Below are 27,659 nucleotides of genomic sequence, written 5' to 3' on the forward strand. Positions count from 1 at the left end.
CTGGAAAATGAAATCCGCATCTTCATAAAAGTTGTAAAAATGTAAAATTTACTGATGATCAGTGATGGTTTTGAGAGACATGTAATCTGCTGCTGTTGGTCCACTGGCAGATTTGTTAAAAAAAAAACTGCAGGATTTGACCTTACTTTAATATTCTCCTGTTTTCTGTGCTGTGGTTTAGTGAAAACCCTCCCGGTCTGGTTGGGAAGGTTTCTGAGTTGGAGTCTATGGTGAAACTACTCCAGGACAACCTGCAGAAGGTGAGAGAAATAAAATAAACAAGATTAATGCATGAATTACTTGAAACCATCAGCACATGAGTGCATCCTGTAATGATTCATTCAGCTTAATCTATGTTTTATATAAACATTTTGCTTTACAAATATACAAAGTCAGGGTTCCCTGAGGTCCTTAAAAAGTCTTTATAGAGTATGTATTAAACACAGCTAACATTAGCAGCAAGCTAGCTAAGTTACTGAGGAGAAAACTATGGTTAGTGGAGAGCTAGCTAACATTAGCAGCAAGCTAGCTACATTACCAGGGAGAGAACTAGGGTCAGCGGAGAGCTAGCTAACATTAGCAGCAAGCTAGCTACTTTACCAGGGAGAGAACTAGGGTCAGCGGAGAGCTAGCTAACATTAGCAGCAAGCTAGCTACTTTACTGGGGTGAGAACTAAGGTCAGCGGAGAGCTAGCTAACATTAGCAGCAAGCTAGCTACTTTACCAGGGAGAGAACTAGGGTCAGCGGAGAGCTAGCTAACATTAGCAGCAAGCTAGCTACTTTACTGGGGTGAGAACTAAGGTCAGCGGAGAGCTAGCTAACATTAGCAGCAAGCTAGCTACATTACCAGGGAGAGAACTAGGGTCAGCGGAGAGCTAGCTAACATTAGCAGCAAGCTAGCTACTTTACCGGGGTGAGAACTAGGGTCAGCGGAGAGCTAGCTAACATTAGCAGCAAGCTAGCTACATTACCAGGGAGAGAACTAGGGTCAGCGGAGAGCTAGCTAACATTAGCAGCAAGCTAGCTACTTTACTGGGGTGAGAACTAGGGTCAGCGGAGAGCTAGCTAACATTAGCAGCAAGCTAGCTACATTACCAGGGAGAGAACTAGGGTCAGCGGAGAGCTAGCTAACATTAGCAGCAAGCTAGCTACTTTACCGGGGTGAGAACTAGGGTCAGCGGAGAGCTAGCTAACATTAGCAGCAAGCTAGCTACATTACCAGGGAGAGAACTAGGGTCAGCAGAGAGCTAGCTAACATTAGCAGCAAGCTAGCTACTTTACTGGGGTGAGAACTAAGGTCAGCGGAGAGCTAGCTAACATACTGACCTTAAGGGCGAGTTAGCTAAGCTACTGGGAAAATAACTTAGGGTTGGTGAGGTTTCCTCTACAATAAATAATTTTCTCTCAAAGGGATAATGGGGTAATTTTTACTTATATTTATCAAGGTCTTAAAAGCATTACATTTTTTAGACTTTTAAAATGGTGCAAGAACCCTGAAATTGTGGTGGACTCCACTTCCTGTTACCCTATTATACCCTACTATTATCACTACTATCAAAAGAAACTCAACAAAAATGACAAACACTGTCATTAGAATTGGCACATTTAAGCTTTTGGGTGCAAAGATGAGTTTAATTTCATTTCTAATCCTCTCTCAATTTCTCTTTTTTTTTTTATCAGGAGAAAGATGCGAAAGCCTCCCTGCAGGCCGAGGTTCAGAACCTGAGAGCAGACAATCAGCGACTGCAGGAGGAATCCCACAATGCATCAGCCAAACTCAAGAAGTTCACAGAGTGGGTTTTCAACACCATTGACATGAACTGACTCGATTCCCATGACGACGTGCAATTCAAACGGTGCGAACTCAATCCTGAGGAGACGAGAATCACAGTGTTTAAAAGACTCAAAAAGACTTAAGATATTTTTAAGTCATGATGAGAGACCTGCATGTCTCCCTGCCTCCTCAGATCTGCCGGGGTATCTGTGCATGCCTCTGTGTTTCCATTACCTTCCTTAGAGGGGTTCCTTTTTAAACTCGAGATCTGCTGCGGCCTGGACCAGTTTTTCTAGAGTCGATATGTTGTTCCTTGTCGCACTCGTTCATTCTGTCTTACAGATAATGATGATGCACAAGTTCTAACGCAGAATTCTCATTTATTCATAGCTGTGATGGCAGGAGATGGCATTACTCAGCCTCTTAAAGTTGAGGCAGGATGCTAACACCATTAGAAAATTCTGGAATGAAGCAGGTGTCCATCATGACGACAAAGGTGTGTGAAAATTTGTTTCTGAACTCTGGTCATACCTTCATTATTGACATAAATGTCATGGCACTTTTGGTCTTTCATGATTTCTTTTTACCTGTCTTCTTTAAAAGAAAGACAAAATTTTTGTGGGTTTATTTTTAATTAAACAAAAGCAAAAATATACAGTATCAAAAATATACGGGGTTGCCATCAGCTGCCAGAGCCCTGAGAGAGCACAGTTGGCCTTGCTCTCTCTGGGTAGATGACGCTCTCTCCCCTCATCACTCCTAGGGTGATGTGGATCAGCACAAGGCTGCGTCTGTGAGCTGATGTATCAGAACCGAGTCGCTGCGCTTTCCTCCGAGAATTAGCACTGTGATGCTATTAGGCAAAAAGGTTAAAAAAGAGGCGGAGTCTGACTTCACATGTGTCAGAGGAGGTGTGTAATTATCAACAAATTAAGAGACTTTGGCCAGCATGTATTTGCTGTAATTATCTAATTGGCTGTATGACACATACTTTGGCCCTGTATGTATATATTGATTACCCTGTGTAGTATTTAGATAATAATGAAAATTATACACTGCTTTATTTTGTTTATTAAGACATTTTAACACTTTCTGCCACAGAAAAGAACAGTTAAAAAGGAATCATTGAAAGCCCAAGGTTACCATGACATTATGAGAATAAGTAAAATTAAGTAAATTTACCACAACTGTATATCTTACATTTACAGTTACAGATGTATCACAAAGTTTGGGCATTCCTAGTGATCACATGACCTATTTTATTAATTTATTTCTAAGTGAAAATACGTATAAATCAACAACAGTGAAAGTGAATTCATTTTTATTTCTTAAATTCTGCAAATAAAACAGTGATTTTGCAGAAATATTCCAATTTTAGGTTGACTTAGAGTGCAGAACTCTTCACAGTTTTGGGCTTTTCCTGCTCAAGCTCACCTGGTTCAGCTTACCTGTTCATTGGCAGGTTTAGCAGATCTGTGAAAGCAGAGAAGTCAGTAAACTGTAGATGATTTGTTCACCTATTATCACTGAGAAACTCAATGAACACAAAAATACAAAAATCTTAATTGGAATTTTTTTTAACAAATTAACCCCATCCCACCTTCCATTGGACATGACTATGCTAATTTAACACTGAGCATGTAATTTACAGGTTTACAGTTTAGTCTTGGTCTTTATGCCAAATAATGGCCATAAATGAAGGCATACTTACCATTTATATTTATTGTCTGGAGCTGAAGAGCTTAAATTGCAAAAATAAATGGAAAAATGGGGGTGTGGTAAAGCATTTGACCGGTAGTGCACATTCTTGCGGTTAATTTCAGTCCTAACTCAATAGAATATTGATTGAAAAGGCAGAATATTCAGAGAATTCTGGGACGAGTCTTTCATTCTCCATCTGTAAGGGATTAACTACAGTCCCTCAAATCTTCTCCGACTCCGAGCCGAACCTCATTCCATTCTCATGCTCGTTAAAAGTGCGACTGAGGCGACGTTCTGAGTTTAGTGTCTTGTTTTAAAGTTGTAAACCTGTTTCTGTGTGTTTGTGTTAAACGTCATTAATACAGAGAGAGAGAGATACCTGCGCTCAGTGTGAGACGTACGAGAGACGACCTTCTGTATATTATATTTTAGGAGTTTTGATGTAAAGAAGAAGGAAACTGAAAGTACTGAAAGTGGAAATAAAACCCCTATGGTGCCATAAGGTGAATATTTATATCAAGCTGTGTATAACTACAGAGGCATAAATAGATAATATCCCTTGTACATTTACCGCACAAAAAGAAAAACTATTTTAAAAAGATTTATTTATTAGTTACAGTCATTTAAAAAATATATGGAACCAATGGGAGATAGAGCTACAGACAAGGGAGCTGCGTCAGAGCTTATTGCAAGTGACCACTTGTAAATAATAATAAAAAAAAAAAGCAAACTGGAACATTGTTTTATTTTTTTATTTTTATTTTTTATTTTTTTCCAGTTCATCTCTGTTTTGTGTGAATTTGTGGACGTGCACAGGAGGGACATCTGTTAAAATAAATAAATAAAGAAGAACCACACGATTGTTCAGAACTGGAGTTTTGTATTATTAAAAATTAGTTCAGATTGGTTCAGATCTCTTTCTTTTTTCTTTTTTTTTTACTGAGAAATGCCAACAGGATCAAGACCCGTTTACATGCTTGTTGAACTGAAACGGTTTCAGTTTTAATAAAGTGATGATTTTGATTTGGATTCTGATTGTGTTGCTCTGTGCTCACAGAGCTGATTTTCCATGCTCTGGAATCTTCCGTTCTCTCTGCAGACATGACCGGTTCCTCTTTCCTGTTGGAAACTTCTTCTGTGACGTGCTGCAGCATGTTGTAATGTAATATATCCCTGAACATCTGATGTGTAAAGACATTTATTCCATTAAACAAAAATATTTTGGGCAATTTTCAAGTGTGTTCTTTTTGGAGAAATGTGTGTGTAAAGTGTGGAACAATGGAATAACCAACCTATAGGGCTCTATATAGTACACCCTGTGTAAGGCTCATCATGATGCTCATTGCTATCTTACTCCCCGTTAACAGTCTATTTTTACGCCTTAACCCTTTAACATAAAAAGATTTTTGACAATTTTCTGCCTACACCCCTAAATCTTGAGGATTTCTATTCAGGCATTACAAAAAAAGAGGTCATGTCTGATTAGGAACATTACTGAAAAGCATCATTGTAATTGTATTAACAAAAAATATATTTAAAAATATTTAGGTACATCAGCTAATGTCAAAATATAGTTAATAAAATCGTAAAATTTGCTTTTATTTGGCTCTTCATTTTTGTCTATTTCCAAACCTACAGAATTTGGGTTGATTTCTGATTGATTCCTGTCACTGAGCTGGAATTATTATTAAGTGTAGTAGAGAGAAAGTGAACAGGCAGCTTCTCTAAGTGTCCTGTAGGAGATTTCAAACCCACAAATTTTCAGAATGTAAATAAGTTAATTTTACTGCAGAAAATAAGGCTTTTGTATCACCTACACCTGTACATTTCTGGCGTGTTTCTGTTTCTATCTTGGTGGTGTAAAATACAGGTGCGCCACTGACTGATTAAAACCCTGTTAACAGTCAGCCACCTGTCCTATCTTATCCATGCATTAAGACAGCAGCTAATTAAACACACAAATAAACCCGCTGCAAAAAGAAATGGCTTTTGTAACCTTTTCCAGACTGAAAGATTTTTTAGATTTTTTTCAGGTGAGGATATAATAATGTGATGCTTTTTGAGATCTTTTATCTGCTTCATGTTGTCGGACAGCTTCTATTGAAGTGTTTTCTTGATTCTACAGGAGCAAATACTTTTTCACGCCCCTATATTTTCACAGTAACAGAAGTTTGACCTTCTGCATGCCACTGTGTGGCTTTCCCATCACTGAACCTGCCACAGACAAACCATCAAATAGAGGCAGCTGAAGTTTTTTTCCCACTCTGCCATTCCAGACTTGTCTCCCTAGCGCTTTCTCTTCAGAGAATTCTCTCGCTGTTCCCCCGTCACCCACGTTCCTCTCAGGAGAGCGGGCACTGTGCAGCTCTCTGCTGCAACTCTGTCGCATCACATCCAGAATAAAATCAAATCAACACAGAAAAGGACTTTTGATATTCGGATAAGCTTGGTCTGCAGCTTTTTATGGTGAAAAATTCTTTGTATTTCTTTGATATGAAACCCTGTATATGTCCACTGGTGTCTAGACAGATTTATTATTTAGTGAATTCAGCTCTTCAGCTTTAAGATGCACCTACTGCTGAAACAATCTCCACACTGCATCCTATACAATCTCAGAACAGTACAGTTAACAGAATGCAGTGCCATTCACTTTTCAAAATCAACACCAATAATAAATCGTTAATATTTTTAATATTATTAGTATATTGTTCCCACGCCTTAATAAGTCGTGCCCACATATTAGGATCTCGTTTCCATGTCTTACATCTCAGTCACGCATTAGGATTTCATTCTCATGCCTTAAGTCATTTCCACATATTAATATCTTGTTCCCACGTCTTAATAAGTTGCTCCCACATATAAGGATCTTTTTCCTATGCCTTAATAAGTCGTAGCCATGTATTAGGATCTTGTTCCCACGCCTTAAAAAGTCATGGCCATGCATTAGCATCTCGCTCCCATGCCTTAAGTCTTGGCCACGCTTTTGCAGCTTTGTAAATTTACAAAAAAGCATCCTCTGGCTACAACTTAATTATCTTATTCCCATGCCTTAATAAGGCATGGCCACAACTTAATTATCTCATTCACACGCCTTAATTTTTAAGGCCCATTATTATTAATGATTATTATTTTTAAATTATGTCACCTTAGGGGCGCAGTAATAAATTTACAAAAGCAAGCAAGCTTTATTATTCTCTGGACACAACTTATTTAGTGTGAATGAGATACTTAAGTCACGGCCACTACATCATGTTAAAGAAAAAAAAAGAATGCATGGATATGACGTGTTGAGGCGGCGTATTATTATTAGGATCTCATTCCCATGCCTTAAAAAGAATTAGTGCTGCACAAAGGAGATTCCCTTTAAAAACGCCTCTCAGAAACGCCGCTTTGTGGCTGACAGTTCACTCCGGAGGCCACGCCCCTCACACAAATGCCACTCGCCCATTGGTTGGAGTGTCTCCAGCGGCTTATCGATTGGGTTCCGTCCTCGAAACTCCGCCCCCTCACTCCCTCCCCTCCCCTCCACCCACCAGCGCTGCGAGGCTCGCGGGACCGCTGCTATTCCGTTACAGTGTGGCAAAATGGCGGCTGTCATTCAGAATCCACTGAACGCGTAAGTAATTACCGGGGAATTTTGTGCAGAATTGAGTCCGCGCGCTTTACCGCAGCGCTGCGGGGATCGCGGGTGGTGCGGGAACGGAGAGTCCGGCGCAAAATGGCAAAGGCTGGGCGTCGTTTTTGCTGTCGAGGCGGCGGCAGCAGCAGCTTTCCTTCCTCCAGCCGGGTGTTCTGTCGATTTGTGCTACCTGCCGATATGTGCGTCTTTACGGCTCTGCGCATGCGCTTACCCAACTTAACATTTTTTTGGACAGTTGTCATGTTTTTCATGATAATTCCTTAAGTTTTTATTGGGTTCATTTAACAACCTGCTTGAATGTTAAAAAGCTAATAAATTATACAACTTTACAAACTTTAAAAAATATAGTTTCTAATCAAATAATATATGACCATATATATATATTTTTCATTTACCCGATACAGTGATGCAGGATTTAGTCTATCCAACCTAGGTATCTGTTGGGAGTATTTTCTAATAAGGTTTCTAATACTGTGCTTTTTTCGGTACTTTTTGTTTATAAATTAAATACTAATAGGGTAGCACGGTTTGACAAGGTAGCGCAATTCGACACAACACCCGGGCTCGCTGAGCGCTGTGGGCAGCGGAGGAGCAGCCCGGTCGGTGTCTGTTTGCTGTCACAGTTTTCATAAAAAAAATAAAAATAAATGTTTAATACTCGCATAACTCGAGTTAACAACCCACCAACCGAACCGCTTGGTAGCGAACAGTGCAGAATAGAGGCTGTTAGCTTACCGAGCTAATATTTCAGAGCAGTGACATTAGCCAGGTTAGCTGGTTAGTTAGGTTAACTGGCTGTGGGGCTGGTTTACGGTTTAACGTAAATGTAGCTGCGCTAGTTAGTTAGCCAAGTATCGTCTTAGCTATAATTAACCGTCCGCTGTTTAGCTTCGAGTATTTATCTGCGTGTATTCAGGCTCTGACCGAGCTAAACTCTCTGTTTAATGGTGTGTTTTTGCAGACATCTCTTTATTTTCCCTCAGAATGAAGTTCACCGCTCGGCTAGGTTAGTTAGCGAACACGGCTAACAGCACAGCTCGAGCTCTAAGCTAACTAGGTTAGTTAACCAGCCTGGGTTAGCTTAGCTTCACTAGGTTAACCTGTGTGTGTGTAGGTTAGGCGTCTTAATATTATAAAGCTTTTTAAACTGGTGTAAAAATACACCCGTGATAAACCAGCCCCAGTTAACTATTTATTACATAATAATACTGGTAGATGATGTCTAATATTTAAGAATATTAAATCTGCAGTTCAGTCACTTTACCTTGACTAACTAACTTCTAAGTTATATTATATGCTTCAAGTAATTTTGACTAGTCATATGTTAGTTACCATTAGGGGATGGGCAATATGGCCCTAAAATAATATCACGATATTTCATGGTATTTTCGAGACGCAATATATTTACGCAATAGTTATGAGAAAACAATATTAAACCCTGAAATATGGTGCCATATCGCCCACCCCTAATCAGGATACTACTTTTTTACAGTTTTTATCAAAATAAAATTTTACATCGTTCTCATTTTCCGTTATATATCTACTAGAGACAGGTTATATCTGTCCAGTCTCATTTGTTTTACTTTAATCCTGGATATATGGAGATATTTGGAGTGCATTATTATTAATATAACATTCTGGAACATGGACTTCTGTTACAAATCTGATAAAAATCCTGTATTTTTAAATATTTCAGTTAGGGGTGTTTAGTATTTATGCATCAATAAAATGTTACTTTCATTTTGTTGCAGTAGTGTATTCTTGAAATATTTTTTGTAATTCAGTGTTTGTCATATCGCAAAGAATCCTCTCTATCTCTTATGTTCATTCTGATAGTCAGTCAGTTGTGAGTTGTTTTTTTGGTTTTCTCTGTCACATGATATCATCATGTTCAGTAGCTCCTCCATTTCCACTCGCTGTTGTGTTTTTAACGGGGATCTCCGTGGAAACCATGGCGTGCCCAAAGTGTAATTATGATGCGCTGCAGTGGAAAAATGGCCATTTTATTAAACGCGAGGAGACGAAACTCAGAGATGTGTGTCCGGACGGGACTAAAATTACTGGAGGACCACGTTCAGAGTTCAGAGAAAAACAGTAGATAATTCAGCCTGTAATTTTCTCAGAGGATGTCTGAGAAAAAAAAAAAAAAAACACGTACATGATCATTCTGGACGGGAATAAAATCACAGAGGATAAAAAACCCTCATAAAAGGGAAAATTACCCCACAGAGAATCACCTTAGTTACCTCTTTGTCTGGCAGTTTCTTTTTGATCTGTTTTTAACGTTACAGACGAGAAAAAGGACTAATGTCGTGTTCAGTCGTTTGTTTGGTCATTTACTGAACTCCTGATATGATCACTGAACTGCTGTAATGAGATTATTGGTGCAGGCAGGTCAGATCTAACCTTTTGCTCGTGGAGGAGATGGGGATGAACGTTAGCCGTTCGTGGCCGTTCCAGTTTGGCAGGATGGATGGAGGTGCAGAGAGCAGGCAGGGGGTCCATCTGTTAAAAATCACAGCTAACTACAGAACACGTCCCAAAGCTCTCCTGAGTGCCAGGCTGCTTCAGATAAACAAGGCCAGAGCTCAGACTCTGATCTGTTTGATGTTGATCATGAGAAATCTGATGAAATTCTTGTATTTTTTAATATCTTTTAGTTAGGGACACATTACATCGTATGCAATAATAAAATTTTAATAATAATTTTCATTTTGTAGCAGAAGTGTATTCTTGATTTTTTTTTTATTCAGTGTTTTATCATATTGTTAAGAGTTTCTTAACACATTGTTGCCTTGAATGCCTAAACAGTAGGACTGCAACTAATGATTATTTTGGTAGTCGACTAATCTGACGATTATTTCTTCGATTAGTCGGAGGTTACAGTTTTACGTTTTTTTTATTTTACCAAATTGAAAACCTCTGGAATATAATCAAGAGGAAGATGGATGATCACAAGCCATCAAACCACCAAACTGAACTGCTTGAATTTTTGCACCAGGAGTAAAGCAGCATAAAGTTATCCAAAAGCAGTGTGTAAGACTGGTGGAGGAGAACATGATGCAAAGATGCATAAAAAACTGTGATTAAAAACCAGGGTTATTCCACCAAATATTGATTATTTCTGAACTCTTAAAACTTTATGAATATGAACTTGTTTTCTTTGCATTATTTGAGGTCTGAAAGCTCTGCATCTTTTTTGTTATTTCAGTCATTTCTCATTTTCTGTAAATAAATGCTCTAAATGAGAATATTTTTATTTGGAATTTGGGAGAAATGTTGTCTGTAGTTTATAGAATAAAACAATAATGTTCATTTTACTCAAACATAAACCTATAAATAGTAAAATCAGAGAAACTAATTCAGGCTGTGAATTTAATCATCTGAGATGGTCCTTTGTTTTATTTGCTACATGGACATTAGCCAGCAGCTTTGTAAGCAGGTATTCTTGCGTGGCTTTATCACGTTAATGGGACGATTCAGACTATTTTCTCGGTGAGACTGCAGCTCACTCAAGAGGGAGTTTCTTATTCCGGCTATTGTGTTACAAACTGCATTATAAGTGAGTAAATATTTGCACTTCTTCCCCATTATATCCAATAGAGGATCAGTGCTTGCACAGGAGTTTTGGGACAGGCAAAGAGAATTCAGTGAATTGTTAGTTAATGGCAAGATTAATGCACTAAAAATATATATATGGAGATTGAATGACTCTTTTTTACTTCTTTCCTCTTCCTGCATTAGCATTCACCTTCTCAAACTGTCTTCATGTGAAGCCCTCATGTTTATGTAACAAATCCCAGAGTGAAGTCCACTTTTACCAGTTCAGTCATGAATACCCTGATTAGTTTAGCTTTGCACCAAGGTGTAGACCATGTTTGGTGGGTCTAGCTTATAGGAAACTCTTCCACGCTTGGTCCATAATTCTGCGCTTCTTAAATATGTAGACGTTTGGAATTTAGCCAGCATTCCCCAGCCTCTCACTCTGTAGTTGAGACGGAACGAGAGCTGTGAAATTGTGATCATGTGATCTTAAGATAGGAAAGTAAACATCTCTTGTAGTAAAAAGATAAAGAGAACCCGAGGGTATGGAAGGTCTAAAACCTGCTGGCCAAAGAAACCTAGAATGGTGAAAGTTAAATGGTTTTGGGATGCTTTCTGGTAAATTAATTCTTTGAAATTCCTTTAAATTTGTTTTTTTGTAAAGACACGCACAGAAAATAGAAGTGTATCATATTTCTTTCACTATAAGGCACACTTAAAATCTTAAATCTTTAATTTTCCCCCAAATCATCAGTGTGCTTTATGTATAAATTCTATCAGTCAGGTATTAAGGAGCAGTAAAGCCACTCCGCTGAAGTACAGAGTTATACAGGAGTTTCAGTTTAGTTCTCCAGCGCCGATACTCGAGACTGGAGCGAGATTAGCATTAGCCGCTGCTGCTGCACCCATGCTTAGAGTAAATTTGGAAATCTACACTTACTGTAAATAAACAGAAGCGCTTTACCCACCCAAATAAACAGTTTTCAGGAGAGAAATCTGTGTAGATTAACATCCAGCACTCGTTTCACTTGAAAATAAAATGTTTTTTTTAAGAATTACAGTTTTGTTTATTTAGCTTTATCTAACTAGGTTACTTCCCACCACCACCCAGTGGTGAGACCTGCTGAATTAAAAGGAAAACATGGCGACACCCCTGTTACTTACTATTGTTGCAAAATGTGCCCTTTAATCTGATGCACCTTATGTATGAAAATAGACCAGAAAATAGACATTTATAGATAGTGCACCTTATAGTGTGGAAAATACGGTACATGGAATTATTAATTTTACTTTTTGGTTTTTAAGTTTTTACCCTGTTTTCTCTGTAATTGTTGTCATAGTCAAAGTTTTCCGATAGCAAAGACCATTTTACCAAGCTGGCAAGGTAAAGACGAGCATAGTTTCTGCTGAGTAATTCTTAACCAAATTAACCATTTCTTTTTAAACTTTTGTCAACTTGGCGCTTTTTCTTCTAAAGTGCACCAAAATGCATCACAATATATAAGATAAGAGTGTTCTTTCTGATTATTGGTCAGACATGTCTGGGGTTGACTGGGAAGTAAATACAGGAAGAAGTGTACGGTGTTCTGGACTAGATATTTGTTCAGTTTAAAGTGGAGCAACTGCAGAAATGGCATTTGTCTGATTAGTCGACTACTAAAATAGTCATTAGTTGTAGCCCTAGTTCTTGTTTATATTATATTATATAGCGTATTCCATACGCCCATGAGCATTATTAAGTTAAAACACAATTGAAATATATTTACAACTTCATATTCACTTTTTACTATTGTACTCTTTAATTGCAATCTTTCATTTTGCAAACTCCCTCCGTACAAAAGTGAGTTGTATTGTAATCTGATGGTTGTGAGACCTGAGGATGTTTGTGTAGTCAAATGCAGTGTAATCTGAATGAGATCCCTTCCCCCCCTGATCGCATGTTGACGGTGGTGGTGGAGGTGTAAACAACCCGTTTGTAAGCGGCGACGGAAACCTGTAAAATGGAGGAGTTCTCCACAAGTTGTGAGAGTGGGAGCAACTTTCAAAATGACGGTCAGCAGGAGGGAGGAAGAGGCGAGGAGTGGGCTGTCGGAAAGACAAAAGCAAACAAGCCGAGATGGCTCGGCCTGATGCTTCTGGAGGTCTGAAGGCCTGTGGTCACGCAGGCCCTGCCCTTCTGCCTTCTGCACCTTTTCACAGCCCTGCTCTGTACCTTCTGTAACCGTCACACATTTAAATACTTATCTGCTTTTATAACGGCCTTTGCTAGAACACACTGCAGCACTGGCCTCCTGCACTCAGCGCTTTTGCTTTTTTCTGGTTTCTTTTCTTTCAAGCAGCCGTTGGAGAAATCGCAGGGCTGTGTGATCTTTTCTTGCACAGTGTGTGTCTGAGATTGTCTGATCTGACCTGCCTGCAGAGCCACCTGCACTCAGGTTCAGGTTCAGGTCAGAAATACGATGTACACAACTGAAATTTACAGATGCGTGACCTAGGCGTCTGTTTTTTAATGCTATTCTTATTTTATACAAAGCTATGGTGTAAAAAATGAGGAGAGCACTTCGGTTTCTGAATCAGTTTCTCAGATTTTGCTATTTATAGATATATATATATATATTTTTTTATATACTTTTTATTTTATCTACTAAAGACAGATTATAGGCCCAGTGAATGGCTGAGGGTGGCCCCTACACCACAGCTTCTCCGCTGTGCAAGCCAGCCCAGTAAATTGCTGTTTTTGTCATTCAGACATCATTCTTGTAGCTTAATTTACCCATTTTTCTTAAATAATAGGTCTATGCTTCTTCGGTGTTGCAATGTTAATTAACCTCATTCTGAACAGATTTCGCTCATTTATATAGCCCCAAAATGTTTTTAAAGGCTCAGTTTTAACACTCTACTTGCTAAAAAAAATGTTGGGTTTAAATCGGGCTTGGGCTCATAATAACAGTTTATGGGTCTGGTTGGTCTTGGGTCGCTGTAATGCATACAGGGCAATAGGTGATTTCTGAAGGTTTGTTGGCTTTATATTTTAGTAGTAGTTGAGTATTAAAGCTGGTAAGTTTTATCTTATAACACTTTGAGACACTGGGTTTGGCTGAGTCATTTCACAATCACTGGTTGCAGAGCTACCAGTGCTGCACTGTGGTCTGCATGGCTCAGGGGTGAAGGGGAAGCTCTAAAAGTTAAGCGTCTGCCCCAAAGCCCTCTATTTGTTTGTATTGCTCTTCTAAATCATTTGTCCATTATTTATCTATATTATTTACACGTTTCTTATTTTATCAGTTCTTCAGTTGGTGTGAATTTGGAAACGTTGTGTTTGTTACCCCTCAGCTTGCATTGCTCAAAACTCAAGCTGTGAAACTCAAAAGCACCAGTATGAAATTGACTGTGATTTCACTATTAGTGTGTCTTGCTAATTTAAATTGTAGATGCGTAAATGTTGCTAGAATGTTAAATATATTACCGTAAATGTAATGCACTGTTAAGAGTAATGATGTCACCTCAAAGTTTAAACCGTAATTAAATCTAGGCTTTGTTTTAGTAGCTTGTTTTTTTATAAATAAGCTAAATAACTCTTGTTTATTAGTATAGACAAATCATCTCTTAGTTCAAGCAGCCAATACTGATTAAGGATGCCCCGTTAACTATTTTTAGGCACACTTGTTAAAAGATTATCTACATTATTGACTTATTGTTCAATAAATAGACATGACTTCAATCATTTTAATAATCGTGAAATCATCTATTGTGTTTGCACTTACAAAATAAACGTACACAAATATTATGACTGTGGGCGTGGCTGCGTTGACCCAGTAGTGCAAAGCACAGGGAGAGACAGAAACAGGGATTGAATTAACTCAAAAATATACCTTCATTAGGAAAAAAGCCCTCCATCAACACCCAAAACTAACTAACACTAAAAAATAATAAAGGCCCAGTGCAGCTCTAGTTTCTTAACTTTACTGTCTCTTTGGTTCATGTTGCCTCAGCCTTCCATTCACTATCAGCGTATCTCTCGAGTGAAAAGGCTGAAGCAGGGTCTTTATTCCGGTTCAACGTGGGCCAGCTGGGACAGACCGGGGCTGCACGTCAAAGACTGCACGTGAATTCCTTTATTATGATATTATGTTATCATATTGTTAGTGCCAAATTTTGTTTGCATAGTTCTTTTATATCGTTTTGTTTCTCCATGATTTATTCATACACGTTTTTTGCTTTCTCAGTTCTTCAGTCGGTGTGCATTTGGAAGCGTTGTGTTCGTTACCCCTCAGCTTGCATTGCTGCAGCTCGACTGACTTCCTGTTAAGAGTGCACCTGCACGGTCTCAAGAGATCAGACAGTCTCGCAGAGTCTCACAGCCCCGGCTGAATTGACTGGTGGGAGATCTGCCAGCATTGATACAGAAAGTGTCAGTTTCTCATGTACTAAAGCGGCGCTTTCAGTGTGTGTTCAGCTTTTCACAGAGTACGCAGGGCGGCCGAATCTCACATATTGGCGGTGAGACTCGCACTAGGCCTTAACCTCACTTTTTCACGCCTCACTTGCCATTTTTCACAGGTTTTTAACTGCCCCTCATTCGCCTCTCTCTACCTGTGGAAGATTGTGAAGACTGATGTGAAACTCTTACAGCTGCCTCTGTAGCTTACACTGATTAAACTACTACACTTGACCAGCAATGGTGACTTTGTAAAAGGGTTAGGGAGAGAATACTATTTAGCTGGATAGTTACAGCCAATCTGTGTGATCTAGTTCTCTGCACTGCTCCATGCTGTTTACACGCGCAGTATGTGCAGCGTGCATTACATGTACATCTGCGCTTCACGTCCCATAAAAAAAACCACTGTGTTTTAAAGCGCAGGGGTAATATTTTTTTAGCGTTCTGTGTTAAAGCAGCTTCACACTGCACAGATATACAGATATATGCCCTGCAACACAGAATCTTCTCACAATATTTAGGCCACTTTTATGCTCATGTGCCAGGCAGCTCTGACCAATCTGAGGAGATTCTGAAGTGCTCGCGTGGTTTATTGCACATTGCATTTTGGTGCGTTTAGGTTTATGCCTGTGTGAAACCAAACCAAACAGAAGGAGAAAAAGCTCCAAATATAGCATTTAAATATAATTTACATAGCAAATTAAAATGTTTTTGTTTTAAAGGTGCAAAAATTGCTCAGGACTAGTAGTGAGCATATGAGCTTGTTGTTGACAGTGTGTAACTATTGAATTAATGGTGTAGAAATACTAAACAAAAGACAAAAACAAATAAAACACTTAATCATTTTTATGGTAAATGCCTTCAAATTTAGATTTCCACACTCTGTATATTCTGTATTCTGACCTTTCGGACAGTTGATGTGTTTCTAGAAAAAAAAAAAAAACTATAAAAAGTATTCGTCTGAACTCTCAGGACCTTTCTTCTTCTAGGAAATTCTTATCTACTGGTTCTTTGTGGTTCTCTGGTTGGAAACGGATGGTCCAAAGGGGAGGGTGCATGGGCGGGCAGGTGTATGTGCGCCTCAAAACATGCAAAACAAATTTATGTAACTGCAGCGTGGTGGAGGAGGTTGGACTCTGGCATGTGACACGGTATTAAGTTGACAAGAATGCTCCGCTAGTGGAGGCCCCGGCCAACCGCACACACGCATTCAGCGTGCCACACTCATTCATGTAGCCTGTCTGTCATCCTGCACGTCCAGCAGATAAGCAGCGTATGAAGCTCTGTTTGCTGTCGCGCTGCTTCTTCAGAAAACAAGCCGTTGAGGGATCTGTCAGACGTTAAAGTGACAGAGGCTCTTGAAAGGAGGGTCAGTGGAAAAGATTAATGGACGGCGTCTGCCCTTCAGCTGGCCAAGTTTCTATTATTAAAGAGATTTCCCTTGGCTTGTCCAGGTATCTGTGCAGTTTAGACCAGGCATGTCACATTTCTTCAACACAGGGTGAAAAACACTGTGCAGAATAGTGCTTTCATAGTGCTTTCTCTCCATCTGTTTTTTGTCTGGGTTTTCTTATAAATTGCTCTTTGTTCCTTAAAAATATTATTGCAAGTTTTGTTTTACAGTTCTGAATGCAAAATGATTGATTATACATTTACCTCATTTAATAGTGAAACTCGATTCACCAGTATAAATTTAGAAACAACTGATTGGGCGTAATAAATTATTTCAAGAATACAAGCCTGCAACAAAAAAGAAAATTGTATTTTATTATTGCATACGATATGATATAGCCCCTAACACCTAACCCCTAACTGAGATATAAAAAAATATACAAGAATTTTGTGAGAGATTTGTAAGAGAAGTCAATGATCCAGGAAGTCATGCTACTAATAATAACAATAATAATGCACTCCAAATATCTCCATATATACAGGATTAAAGTAAAATAAATGATATCTGGACAGATATAATCTGTCTCTAGTAGATATATAATGGGAAATAATCAGAACAGTGTGAATTTTTTCTATTATATAAAAACAGTATAAAAGTAGTACCCTGATGTGATGATTAATAATCAAATAAATAAAAGAATCCATTGTTTTTAAACAAAGGTGCAGATAAAATTGTTCAGAATGTGTGTAAGTGCTGTTATTGATGTATTTATTGGTCATTGGGTACGCTTTAACTCTTTCTTACACAATAGATTTCAATATCTGCTAATTGCTTTATCTGGTGTACTCTTGAAACAGGAGGAGCACTGAAAAAGTGGAATTGAGCACAGTTTGGGATTTCTAGATTGTTTTTGTTTCATAATATTGATATATTTAAATATACTGTTAAATACATAAGAATGTTACTTAAATGCAGTATTTTGGAAAAAAATAATCATTTATTTATTTTGGGCCCGAGAAGTATTGTCAGCTTGCTTCACCTTATCTACTTTGACATAAACTCATTTCAGTGCTCAAATTTACAAACTCGGACATGTCTGATGTCTCCTCAGGTTGGGTGATCAGTTCTACAGGGAGGCGATTGAACACTGTCGCAGCTATAATGCTCGACTGTGTGCCGAGCGCAGCGTCCGCCTGCCCTTCCTCGACTCACAGACTGGTGTCGCCCAGAACAACTGCTACATCTGGATGGAGCGCCACCATCGCGGACCGGGTGAGTTACAGACATCAGGAGAAGTTTGTTATTTTAGTTATCACAGTGCCGAGAAAGAGGCCTGACCAAGAACTTTGAACAAATTGCTAAATATTATTAAATAAGCACTTGTGATGTTTTATTCCTTTTTACTAAAAGAACAGGATTTTTTAACAAGATATATTATCATTAATCCTTAATACGTATCATTAATACATATTTTGTGGTTTTGTGTGGTTGCATGTTCAGGTTTAGCAGCTGGACAGATGTATACGTACCCAGCTCGCTGCTGGAGAAAGAAAAGGAGGTTGCACACTTCTATGGATTCAAGCCTTCATCTCTATGGTCTACATATAGGTAAGAGTTTCCTGTCAGTACACTAATCACAGTGATTCCTTCAGCAGGTCAATGGCGAAGTTCACTCCTGTATTTCTACAGGATTCCCATGGGTCCTTAAAACGTTAAAAAAATGCTATTTTAAGGGACTTTAAAGACTTTACAGGGGTTTAAAACTTTAGCTTTTTATTAAGCATATTGTTGGGGCCTGTATCTCGCTGAGTTACACAGAACACTTGCTGTACTGGGATGATGAGCTCAGAAATATTGATAAAATCCTGCTAAATTATTGATTGTCACTATTTATTATTTAAGGCTGTGAGTGTTTACAGTGCAACATTCAGTATGGTTATTTTTTCAGTTGTGCCAGAAGGGGGCAACAAAGGCTTAGTTCTCTTAACTAAACATTAAATTAATAATATGAAGAAAGCAAATGTTACAGCTAATGTAAGACTCATTTAAAACCCCATCATGAACACTCCCATAATGGCTCTGAGGGGCAAAATAAAACAAAATAAGGAAAATATCCTGAATATTTTACTCTGCAGCATGTGACGTCAATAGAAACTAATTATATAACGAATTATCAGATTTATTCATTTTAAGTAATTATAGTTGATTTGACTCTGCTGTTAATGAGATGATTTTTTTACCTTGACAGGTAAGGAGGCTTTACCTGCACCGAGTACTACACTGGAGGCTTTGCTGAGAGGGGACGGGTTGGACAAGAGGAACAACTCCAGAGATGAGGAGAGTCTGCTGGAGATTCAGGTGAAGAGCTTTTCCTAAAAATCCTGTAATTTTCCTAAAAATGTCTCTTCTTTTCTCTTCACTCTTTTTTACTCTTTCTCTCATCTTATTATGGATTACAGAGAGTTTTGGAGGCTGATGCCAATGAAGATGCTTTTCATGACGATGATGACTTTGAAGTGGACATACCAAAAAGGAAACATCGGGGAAAAGGCAGGGTGAGTTAGTTAACACTCTTATAAATTTAGTTTTTCTGTTGTATTAGTTTTAATGTTTTTACTTGGTGTGATTTGTTTTATTATAATTTTTTATACATAGATTTTAGACAATTCTGAGCAAAGTGGTTTAAAAAAAAAAAAAAAAAACTGAAATTTTTGTTTAAATTGTTCGGCAGGGTCGAGGTTCAGGGCGGCGAAAGGCAGACTTAGATGACCAGGACAAGCCATACGTCTATGAAAGTAAGTGCATATATTAAGCTTAAATATATATTTTACATTTACATTTACACGTTTGTTTCAGTTCTTTTATACAGCTGTTGGTAATTCCTTATTTTGCACATTAACTAATCTAGAAAGTCAGATGTTAAGTGTGACATTTCTACTTGTGATTTTGTCGTCTACTATGTGTTTCTTTACTTCGTTTACTTTATATCTTCTCTTTTTTTTTAGGTAGATACAAACAAAAGCATAACTCCAAACCTGGAGCCTCAGGTATGTCGATTTTAATATATATATACATTTTTAAGAAAATGAAACACTAAGAATGAATTAAGAAATAGTAATATTAGTATAAGTTAAGTAAACAAAACTTTAATTCTTTAAAAAACATTTCTAACAAGTGCTGGATGTTAATCTACACAAATTTATCTTCTGAAAACGGTTTATTTGGGTGAGTAAAGTGCTTCCAATTATTTACAGTAAGCTTAGATGCAAGTAAGCCAGGGCAATATTAGCTTGCAACTTGTTTTAACACGGTAAATGCCCAGACTACAGTCTGATATACTCTCCTCTGAACGGCGAAAGAGCTAGCGCTTAGCACGGCTAGCAGCTAATGCTAATGCTGCTCCAGCAGTGCCAGCCAGTGTTAGCAGCCGTCTACAGGCTGATAATACTCACCTCTGAATGACAAAAACTGCTGGAGAACTAAACTGAATCTCCTGTATAACTCTGTACTTCAGCAGAGTGGCTTTACTGCTCCTTAATACCTGGATTATAAGGAGCACTGACATTTTTGGGGAAAATTAAAGGATTTTAAGTGCACATAATAGTGCAAAAAACTAATTTTGCACCAGAGGTTTTATATATATACAGGTGCTGGTCAACGAATTAGAATAATTTGAAATAGTGCAATCATGAAGTTCTTTGAATGCATTTTTTGTGCAGAAAGCAAATCAGGTGTTCACCGCACCTGTCCTACTCGTTAGACTAATCACAGAACTCGTTACCTGGAAAAAAATTTGCTCAGCTGAGCTTTCCAAAAGGCCCATTTAGGCCATTTAACTGTGACACTGTTGTTTTATTGAATTAGAATAATGGAGAAACAGTTTCATTGAATTAGAATAAATGCTGGAATTTTTGTTTTCTGTGAAGAGTGTTCACTGTGCAGTATAAAGTCAGGGTTGAGTAGAATTTCTAAGTTGTAAAATCAATCATGGGTAAGCAGCGCGACCTCTCAACCGGAATAGTGGCTCAAATTCAAGCCCTTCGCCAACAAGGCTTGACCCAAACTAAAATTGCTGAGCAGCTCGGCATCAGCCAGTCTTCCGTCTGCAAAGCTCTCAAGAAAAACTGCAGCAAGCGCACCAACTGTTCCGGCGTCCGAAAAACTTCTGCTCGCGACAACAAGCAGCTGAGAAAGATCGCAGTCAGCAACCGGTTCAAGTCCACTTCCGAGCTCACCGACTTGTGGAACAAGCAGACCGGCGCTGACGTCTCCAGATCAACCACTTACCGTCGTCTGCGCGAACTCGGCTTCAAATCTCGCGTTCCAGCAGTAAAACCGATGCTGAACAAGAAACAAATGGAGAAACGACTGAAGTGGGCCAAAGAACACGCGAGTGGATTGCTGAAGACTGGCAGAAAGTGGTCTTCAGTGACGAATCACGCTTCTGCATCTCCTTCGGTGACCAAGGTCCTCGTGTCTGGCGTCGTGGTGGCGAAACCTACAACCACGAGTGCGTGAAAAGATCCGTCAAGTTTCCCCAGAGTGTTATGGTCTGGGGATGCATGTCCGCTCGAGGTGTAGGGAAACTCTGCTTCCTCAAGAAGAATGTCAATGCTGCCGTATATCAAGATGTTCTGGAAACGTTCCTGATTCAGACTGTTGAGGAACAGTTCGGCGAAGAAGACTTCATATTTCAACAGGATCTTGCACCGGCTCATGCGGCAAAGTTGACCAAAGATTGGTTCACTAAAAAACAGCTTGAAGTTTTGGCATGGCCGGCCAACTCGCCTGACCTCATTGTCATTGAAAACCTTTGGGCCATCGTCAAGCGGAAAATTTGTGACAGAAAGCCTACTACGCTGGACCAACTGAAGCAGAACATCGCCACTGCCTGGGAAGCTGTGAGTGCGGAAACTTGCGACAAGCTGGTCAAATCGATGCCGCTGAGACTTCAGGCAGTCATACAAGCCAAGGGGGCAGCCACAAAATACTGAGAAAGTGATGATTGTAATTATAATAAAAATTATTCTAATTCAATGAAACGGTTTCTCCATTATTCTAATTCAATAAAACAACAGTGTCACAGTTAAATGGCCTAAATCAGCTGAGCAAATTTTTTTTCCAGGTAACGAGTTCTGTGATTAGTCTAACGAGTAGGACAGGTGCGGTGAACACCTGATTTGCTTTCTGCACAAAAAATGCATTCAAAGTATTTCATGATTGCACTATTTCAAATTATTCTAATTCGTTGACCAGCACCTGTACATATATTGAATATTTTGTACGTTTCTGCTGTAGCTGATATTCATTCTGTTTTGTTTTAGTTTGTGGGAAGCGCTACCGGAATCGCACTGGCTTAAGCTACCATTATGGCCACACCCACATTGCTGAAAAGGAGGAGCCCCAGACCAGGGACTCTGAGCCATCACAGTCCCCACCCATGAACCACCGTCCTCACAGTCGCAAACGTAAGCTCTTACAACTTAGACTGCTCTCTTTCTCCACCACATATAACATAAGTAATTTTTAAACGCTTCTAAAAACAGCTGAAATATAGCACGTGCATTATTGTTTTTGTTAATATCTTCATCTAACTGTTCTTTTCCACCCCCTAGATCAAATAAATTCAGAAGCAGATCATACACGCAACAATTTCTGTGACGTCTGCCAGTTAAAACCCGGCGCCAACCTGAAGGAAGGCAAGTGCCTCAAATGTGGGCGTTCAGGTATGTGTTCTTTTACTAAAACCAGCTTCTTAAATTCCTATTGTTAATATAGGAAATGATATTTCAGTGTTCTATTCAGTTTAGCTCCACCTTCCACACATAGAACAGTTATATCTGGATCTATAATGTCCAGAATATATGAATACATGTAGCAGCTCACAGACGCAGCCTTGTGGTGATCCACATCACCCTAGGAGTGATGAGAGGAAAGAGAGAGCGGCATCTACTGTACTGTACCCACCCAGAGGCAGTAAGGCTGATTGTGCTCTCTCTGGGCTCCCGCAGCTGATGGCAAGCTGCATGACTGGGATTCGAACCAGCAAGCTCCCGAACATAGTGGCAGCTCCTTAGTCCGCTGGGCCACTCGGATCCGCAATTCTAACAGCAGTCTGGCCTGGAACGGTTTAACTGATATGCTAACAGATGGGCTTAGGCGACCACAATGCTAACAGACACTGCAAGTGAAGTTGAAGTGGTTTATCTACCATGCTAACTGTTTTTCTGAGCTGGATTACTCTTCGATAGTTGATGACCAATCAGACTTTGTCCATTCAAAATGCTGTGTAGTCCTGGACTTAAAGCCTGTCTGGGAAACTGACCCTTTTTAAACACAATTGTTTATGTGTAAAACATAAAATTGCAAAACAAATTTTATGTGTACCCCTTTTACACATTTTGTACAATAACCCAGAATTGGTCTGGGCATTACTTGTACACATAGTAGACTGTAAGTATAAAGGAAATCACCTTAATATGTTTGCTTTTTTACATTTCGGTTGTACAGTTTTATTAAATTATTACGTCAATGGTTTTTTAAAAACTATGTGATGTTTCACTAGGTGGGCGGGATGGAGATAAAGATGAGAAGACTTTTGTCGGAGCTGAGGAGCTGTTCGGTACAACTTCTGAGAGCGACACGTCCACATTTCACGGATTTGAGGAGGATGACCTGGAGGAGCCTTTGTCCAACGGAAATGATGCCTCCCCAAAGTGCAGATAGAAAATAACTTGCGGGTCTTTTTAAACTGTTATTTAAAGAACAGCGCATCCCCCCTGCAAAAAAATTCTGCTGCTTCTTCTTACTTTTTACATTTTTGTTTGTTTGTTTCTTCCCTTTTTCGGACAGCAAAGCACAAGTCATTATATCAAAAAGAAGATATATGAACGTGTTCTCTTTCTCGGACAGCTTACACCATTAGTAAGTTATAGATGTGTTTTTATGTTGTTATTATTATTGTTACTATTGTTATTAATATTATTATTATTATTTAAACCTTAGGAGCAAATAGGAACAGATTTTTCTCTTTAATTTCTTTTTGAACACACTTCATATTATTATTTTTTTCCCTTGAGGGGAAAAGATCGTGTGATACAGAAACGCTGGAACGGACGTGACTTTCTGACTTCCTCCTGGAATTAATTTCTAGGAAAATGAACGATTAAATTTTAACAATACAAAAATACTTAAAGCCTCGCTTGATTACAGAAAGAATTAAAAGGCAATGAAGATAATGAAACTTTTTTTGGTAGCGTTTTATGTCACTGGAATTGCCAAGGATGCAAGCAAGAACTTGAATCTGAAGTCAACTCAGAACTTTCTCATGTGGATTATTATTATGACTGCGCCAAATCAGAGTTGGGATAACTGTTGAGGAGAGGAGTAACAGATGTCTGCCTTTCGTCCTGCTCAGATCAGAAGTTGTTAATGAAGTGATTTAACTGTAGAAGTTTGAAACACCAGAGATATGAAGGTAAGACTTTTTGCCCCTAAAATTTACTCTCTATTACAGATATAAGGATTGATTAGGCATGTGCCAATATGCTGAATTTTAGTCTGAAAAATGTGATTGGGGTCATTTTACAGATTCCGAGAGCATGTAGTGTGCGGTCAACAAGAGCATCACATGACTAATGACTATTGTCATTAATTTCCAGTGAGATTCAGCTGCTTATTTTATTTTTCACCCTATAAGGCACCCCGGATTATAAGGTGCACTATAGACAAACGTCTATTTACTGGTCTATTTTCATACATAAGGTGCACCGGATTATAAGGCTCATTGAGCTATAATGTTTAATATTGGCTCTGCTGTGCTGCTGTTGTGGTGCCAATATTAAACGTTAAAGCACGAACCTCGAGTGTATTATTGTGATTATACCACAGTTCCATTATCACTGTTTATTGAAAGATTTTGAGTTAAAGACAGTCCGCCGGTTAAAAGTGTTTGGTAATAAGGCGGAGTAATACATGAAGAGCTTCGGTTACAGTGCATTACCGGCTGATAACGGCACTTATGAAACGCCTCTCAGCCAATCACATTGCAGGGTCAGAACTAACTGTGGTTTAATTGTGATTGATTGATTGATTGATTGTTCTTTTTCTGCCAACAGCAGAGGAGGAGCTGTGATGAAGGGAGCAGGAGAGCTGTGCTGCTACTGGAAACTAGAAGGTGGTTCCAGAACCGAATTCACCTCTCCAGTCTTCTGAATGTCAGACCCAGTGAAGCTGAGGAACCCTTAATTCATCCAGACAAACGCGACTCTGTTTCAGACTCTTGGACAAGTATTGATCCTACCCCCTATACCCCCCCCCCCCCCTCCCAGACTGCTGCTGCTCCCCTCCCCTGTGGTCAATAGCCTGGATCTGAGACTGTGATTAAATGATTAGAGCCATATGGAACCCTTCCATCCCTGTGAGAAGCGTCTCACAGCTTTAGTAGAAGTACTCGTCATAGCTTTATGGTGTCGGCCTCTGTTGGTAGGGTTGAACCGTCACTTTAATGGTGAAAAAAGAAGAAGAACTGACTTTGCAGAATCAGAGTGAAACAGAATATGAGGACGGTGTAAAATGTCTGTGAAATGTTAAACATGGAGTGTGTGATCCACAGTGTGTGTGCTGCTGCGTTCACACATTTGAGGAAAAATAAGCTGCTGCTGCTATTGCAAGTGAGTATAAGTGAAAGTCCTCCAGCTATATCGTAAGCAAAGGTGCAAACCCATCCAGCCAGTTATATATATATATATATCTAGCTGTACTAAATTTGATCACTGCTACAACCTGTTTGTCTTGATTGCTGATGATTGATGGTGCTATAAGAAGGTTTCTCTTTTTCTCAGTTAAATAGCTGGAATTGGGAAACTGAGAGTGAGTGAGTTCAGCAGGATTAGGTGATTTATGACTTTTAGTACAGTGGTTCCCCACCCTGGTCCTGAAACTCCCCCAATCTTGAATATTTTTGTGTTTCCTGGCTCCTAACGCACATTTTCGCACTATAAGCTGCACTTAAAATCCTTTAATTTTCCAAAAAAATCATCAGAGCTCCTTATAATCCGGTGCTCCTTATGTATGAATTCTACCAGTCAGATATTAAGGAGCAGTAAAGACTGAAGTATAGAGTATTATCGGCCTGTAGCCTGTTCCTAACTCCTAACAAGCACTGCTGGAGCAGCATTAGCAATACCCGCTAAATGTGCTAAGTGCTAGGAAGATTTTTCTCTATTCAAAGGCGAGTAGACCAGACTATAGCTGCCTTCTCATTTACTGTTGTTATCACAAGCTACATGGGACGAACCGCTAGCTAATATCGCCTTGGGTTCCCGTAACACTCAGGGTTCCTCTGGCTGTCTGGCTAGCCTTGGTGGAAATCTGCAAATCTTAGCTTACTGTAAATAAACAGAAGCGTTTTACTCACCCAAATAAACAGTTTTTGTGTAGATCAACATTTAGCACTCGTTTGACTTAAAAAATATACGCCTAAAAATCTGATTGGAATTTTGAATGAAAAAAGATCAGAAAATAGACGTTTATTGTTTGTTTTCCAACAAAATGCATCATGTATTGGCTAAAAAATGCACTCTTGAGAGGGGTATCCAGCTATTGGCGTTTTTGATCAGAGTGTGATTACTGTATTCACACCTGTCCAAACAAATCGGACCAAGGGTGCAAGTGAACCAGGTTACACTGTACTAAAAATAGCAGGAATCACTAAAATGTAAGAGTAAGGTGTCCTCCAGGTCCCGTTTTGGGAACCACTGTAAATCGGGAATCAGGAAAACCTGAAAGTCTGTGAATGAGTTGAATCAGGAGTGCTTTAGCAGGAAAACACCTACAGGAACAACAGGAAGAGTTATCAACCCCTAATCTTGCCCTGTGATAAGTAATAATGATATAGTCATTTATATATTTTTTTTATTTTTTTGATCAATAGGACAAAACCCTGGCCACAAGTCTACGTCCAGTGGCAGGGTTTTTCTGCGAATGTGTGAACCTAAGAGGCAGAGTGTTCTACTTTATCTCTTAATAATTCTTCCCATGGCCCTGCTGCACTAAATTAGCTTTTAATGTGCTCCAATAATCGGAATTGACACAGTCGATGTCTCTGCAATCACTGTGTTTAACCAAGTCTCTCAGGGGAAGACGATCCTGACAGCCATATTTAAAACGCATCGCTCTAAATTCTTAATTCTTCCAAATATTGAGAGTATAGCTCATCTTCCAGGTGCAGTTTTGAGATCTACATTAAGAGAATCATGTTCTAAAACTCCACTGTATTTGTGTTTGAACCTCAGTACCTACTCAGGCTGTCGACTGTAAGCATAGCTGCACTTACACAGCACTTTATTAGGAACCATTTTAGAACAGCTTTAATTCAGCATTGGGGATGCATAAGGTCAGCAATATAGTCTTTCAAAGGCTGCGTTCACATTATCAGGCTAAAATGATGTCAGATTAATACTGTCAAGCTAAATGTAAACGCCAAGCTAAGTAAACAAAACTGGTATTCCTTAAAAAAACATTTTATTTTAAAGTCAGACAAGCGCTGAATGTTTATCTTAACAGATTTCTAATTTCAGAAAACTTAATTTGGGGAGTAAAGCGCTTTCATTTATATACGGTAAGATTAGATTTCCAGATTTCTCCAGCACTAAGGCTGGAGCATTAGCATTAGCCACTATTCATTTCTAGCCTTCCAAATTTGGGAAAAAATGGGTTAAAGTTCCAAAAAATTAAATAAATGAAATTAATTAATGAATTAAAAGTAAATTAGGTAAATTAAAAGAAGGAGTAGGTTCATGTTCCTCATAAAGTGCTCTGTGAGTGTATGTCTCCTATGCAGTCAGTTGCTTCCAGCAGTTGATTAACAATTTTAATGTAAACTGTACAGTTGTATGAAGGGAAATTTGTGCCAAAAGTATAATGCAAAACAAATAAAATCCACAATCAAAATGTTAAGAATCATATGTAAGAATTTAAAAGAGATATAACAGAATATAGCATATATATATATATATATATATATATATATATTAAAATATATTTGGTTACTTTTTTATTCTTTGCAGTTAATTGAAAACAATTTCAGTTTGGATTTTGTCAGTCTTTGCTTTTAATTTTTTTTTTTTTTAGTTGTTAAAGATTTTTGCTTCTTTAAACTCGTGTTTG

At 38.8% G+C, this 27,659-nt stretch overlaps 2 protein-coding genes across 7 annotated transcripts in view; both read left to right on the forward strand.

Annotated features, from left to right (window-relative positions):
- LOC103042803 (signal-induced proliferation-associated 1-like protein 1) overlaps nucleotides 1-4,705 on the forward strand; it is a 65,329-nt gene extending 60,624 nt beyond the window's left edge. For 2 of the 5 annotated variants that reach the window (XM_022672566.2, XM_049463624.1), the window contains 3 exons: nucleotides 182-260; nucleotides 1,682-1,794; nucleotides 2,166-4,705. In XM_022672566.2, the coding sequence (XP_022528287.2) occupies nucleotides 182-260; nucleotides 1,682-1,794; nucleotides 2,166-2,202 (229 nt within the window). In that variant the 3' untranslated portion in view covers nucleotides 2,203-4,705. Of the gene's footprint in view, nucleotides 1-181; nucleotides 261-1,681; nucleotides 1,858-2,165 lie in introns of all 5 variants that reach the window. The other 3 variants (XR_007424044.1, XR_007424045.1, XM_049463625.1) reach the window with 3 other exon arrangements.
- Nucleotides 4,706-7,004: 2,299 nt separating this feature from the next.
- Nucleotides 7,005-26,971, forward strand: LOC103039408 (zinc finger protein DPF3). Of its 2 annotated transcripts, none has more exons than XM_007230373.4 (11): nucleotides 7,005-7,092; nucleotides 17,602-17,762; nucleotides 17,991-18,098; nucleotides 18,739-18,848; nucleotides 18,950-19,045; nucleotides 19,222-19,285; nucleotides 19,496-19,537; nucleotides 21,815-21,958; nucleotides 22,106-22,216; nucleotides 23,056-23,967; nucleotides 24,608-26,971. In XM_007230373.4, exons 1-10 carry the CDS (start codon nucleotides 7,061-7,063, stop codon nucleotides 23,214-23,216), a joined length of 1,029 nt encoding a protein of 342 aa, XP_007230435.3. In that variant the 5' UTR covers nucleotides 7,005-7,060; the 3' UTR covers nucleotides 23,217-23,967; nucleotides 24,608-26,971. The 2 variants fall into 2 exon arrangements, with proteins under 2 accessions (XP_007230435.3, XP_015462461.3); XM_015606975.3 differs by having other exon boundaries at nucleotides 24,611-26,971.
- Nucleotides 26,972-27,659: the final 688 nt, after the last annotated feature.

This window comes from Astyanax mexicanus, chromosome 14 (genome assembly GCF_023375975.1).
Source record: "Astyanax mexicanus isolate ESR-SI-001 chromosome 14, AstMex3_surface, whole genome shotgun sequence".
In the NCBI taxonomy this organism is placed as follows: Eukaryota; Metazoa; Chordata; class Actinopteri; order Characiformes; family Acestrorhamphidae; genus Astyanax; species Astyanax mexicanus.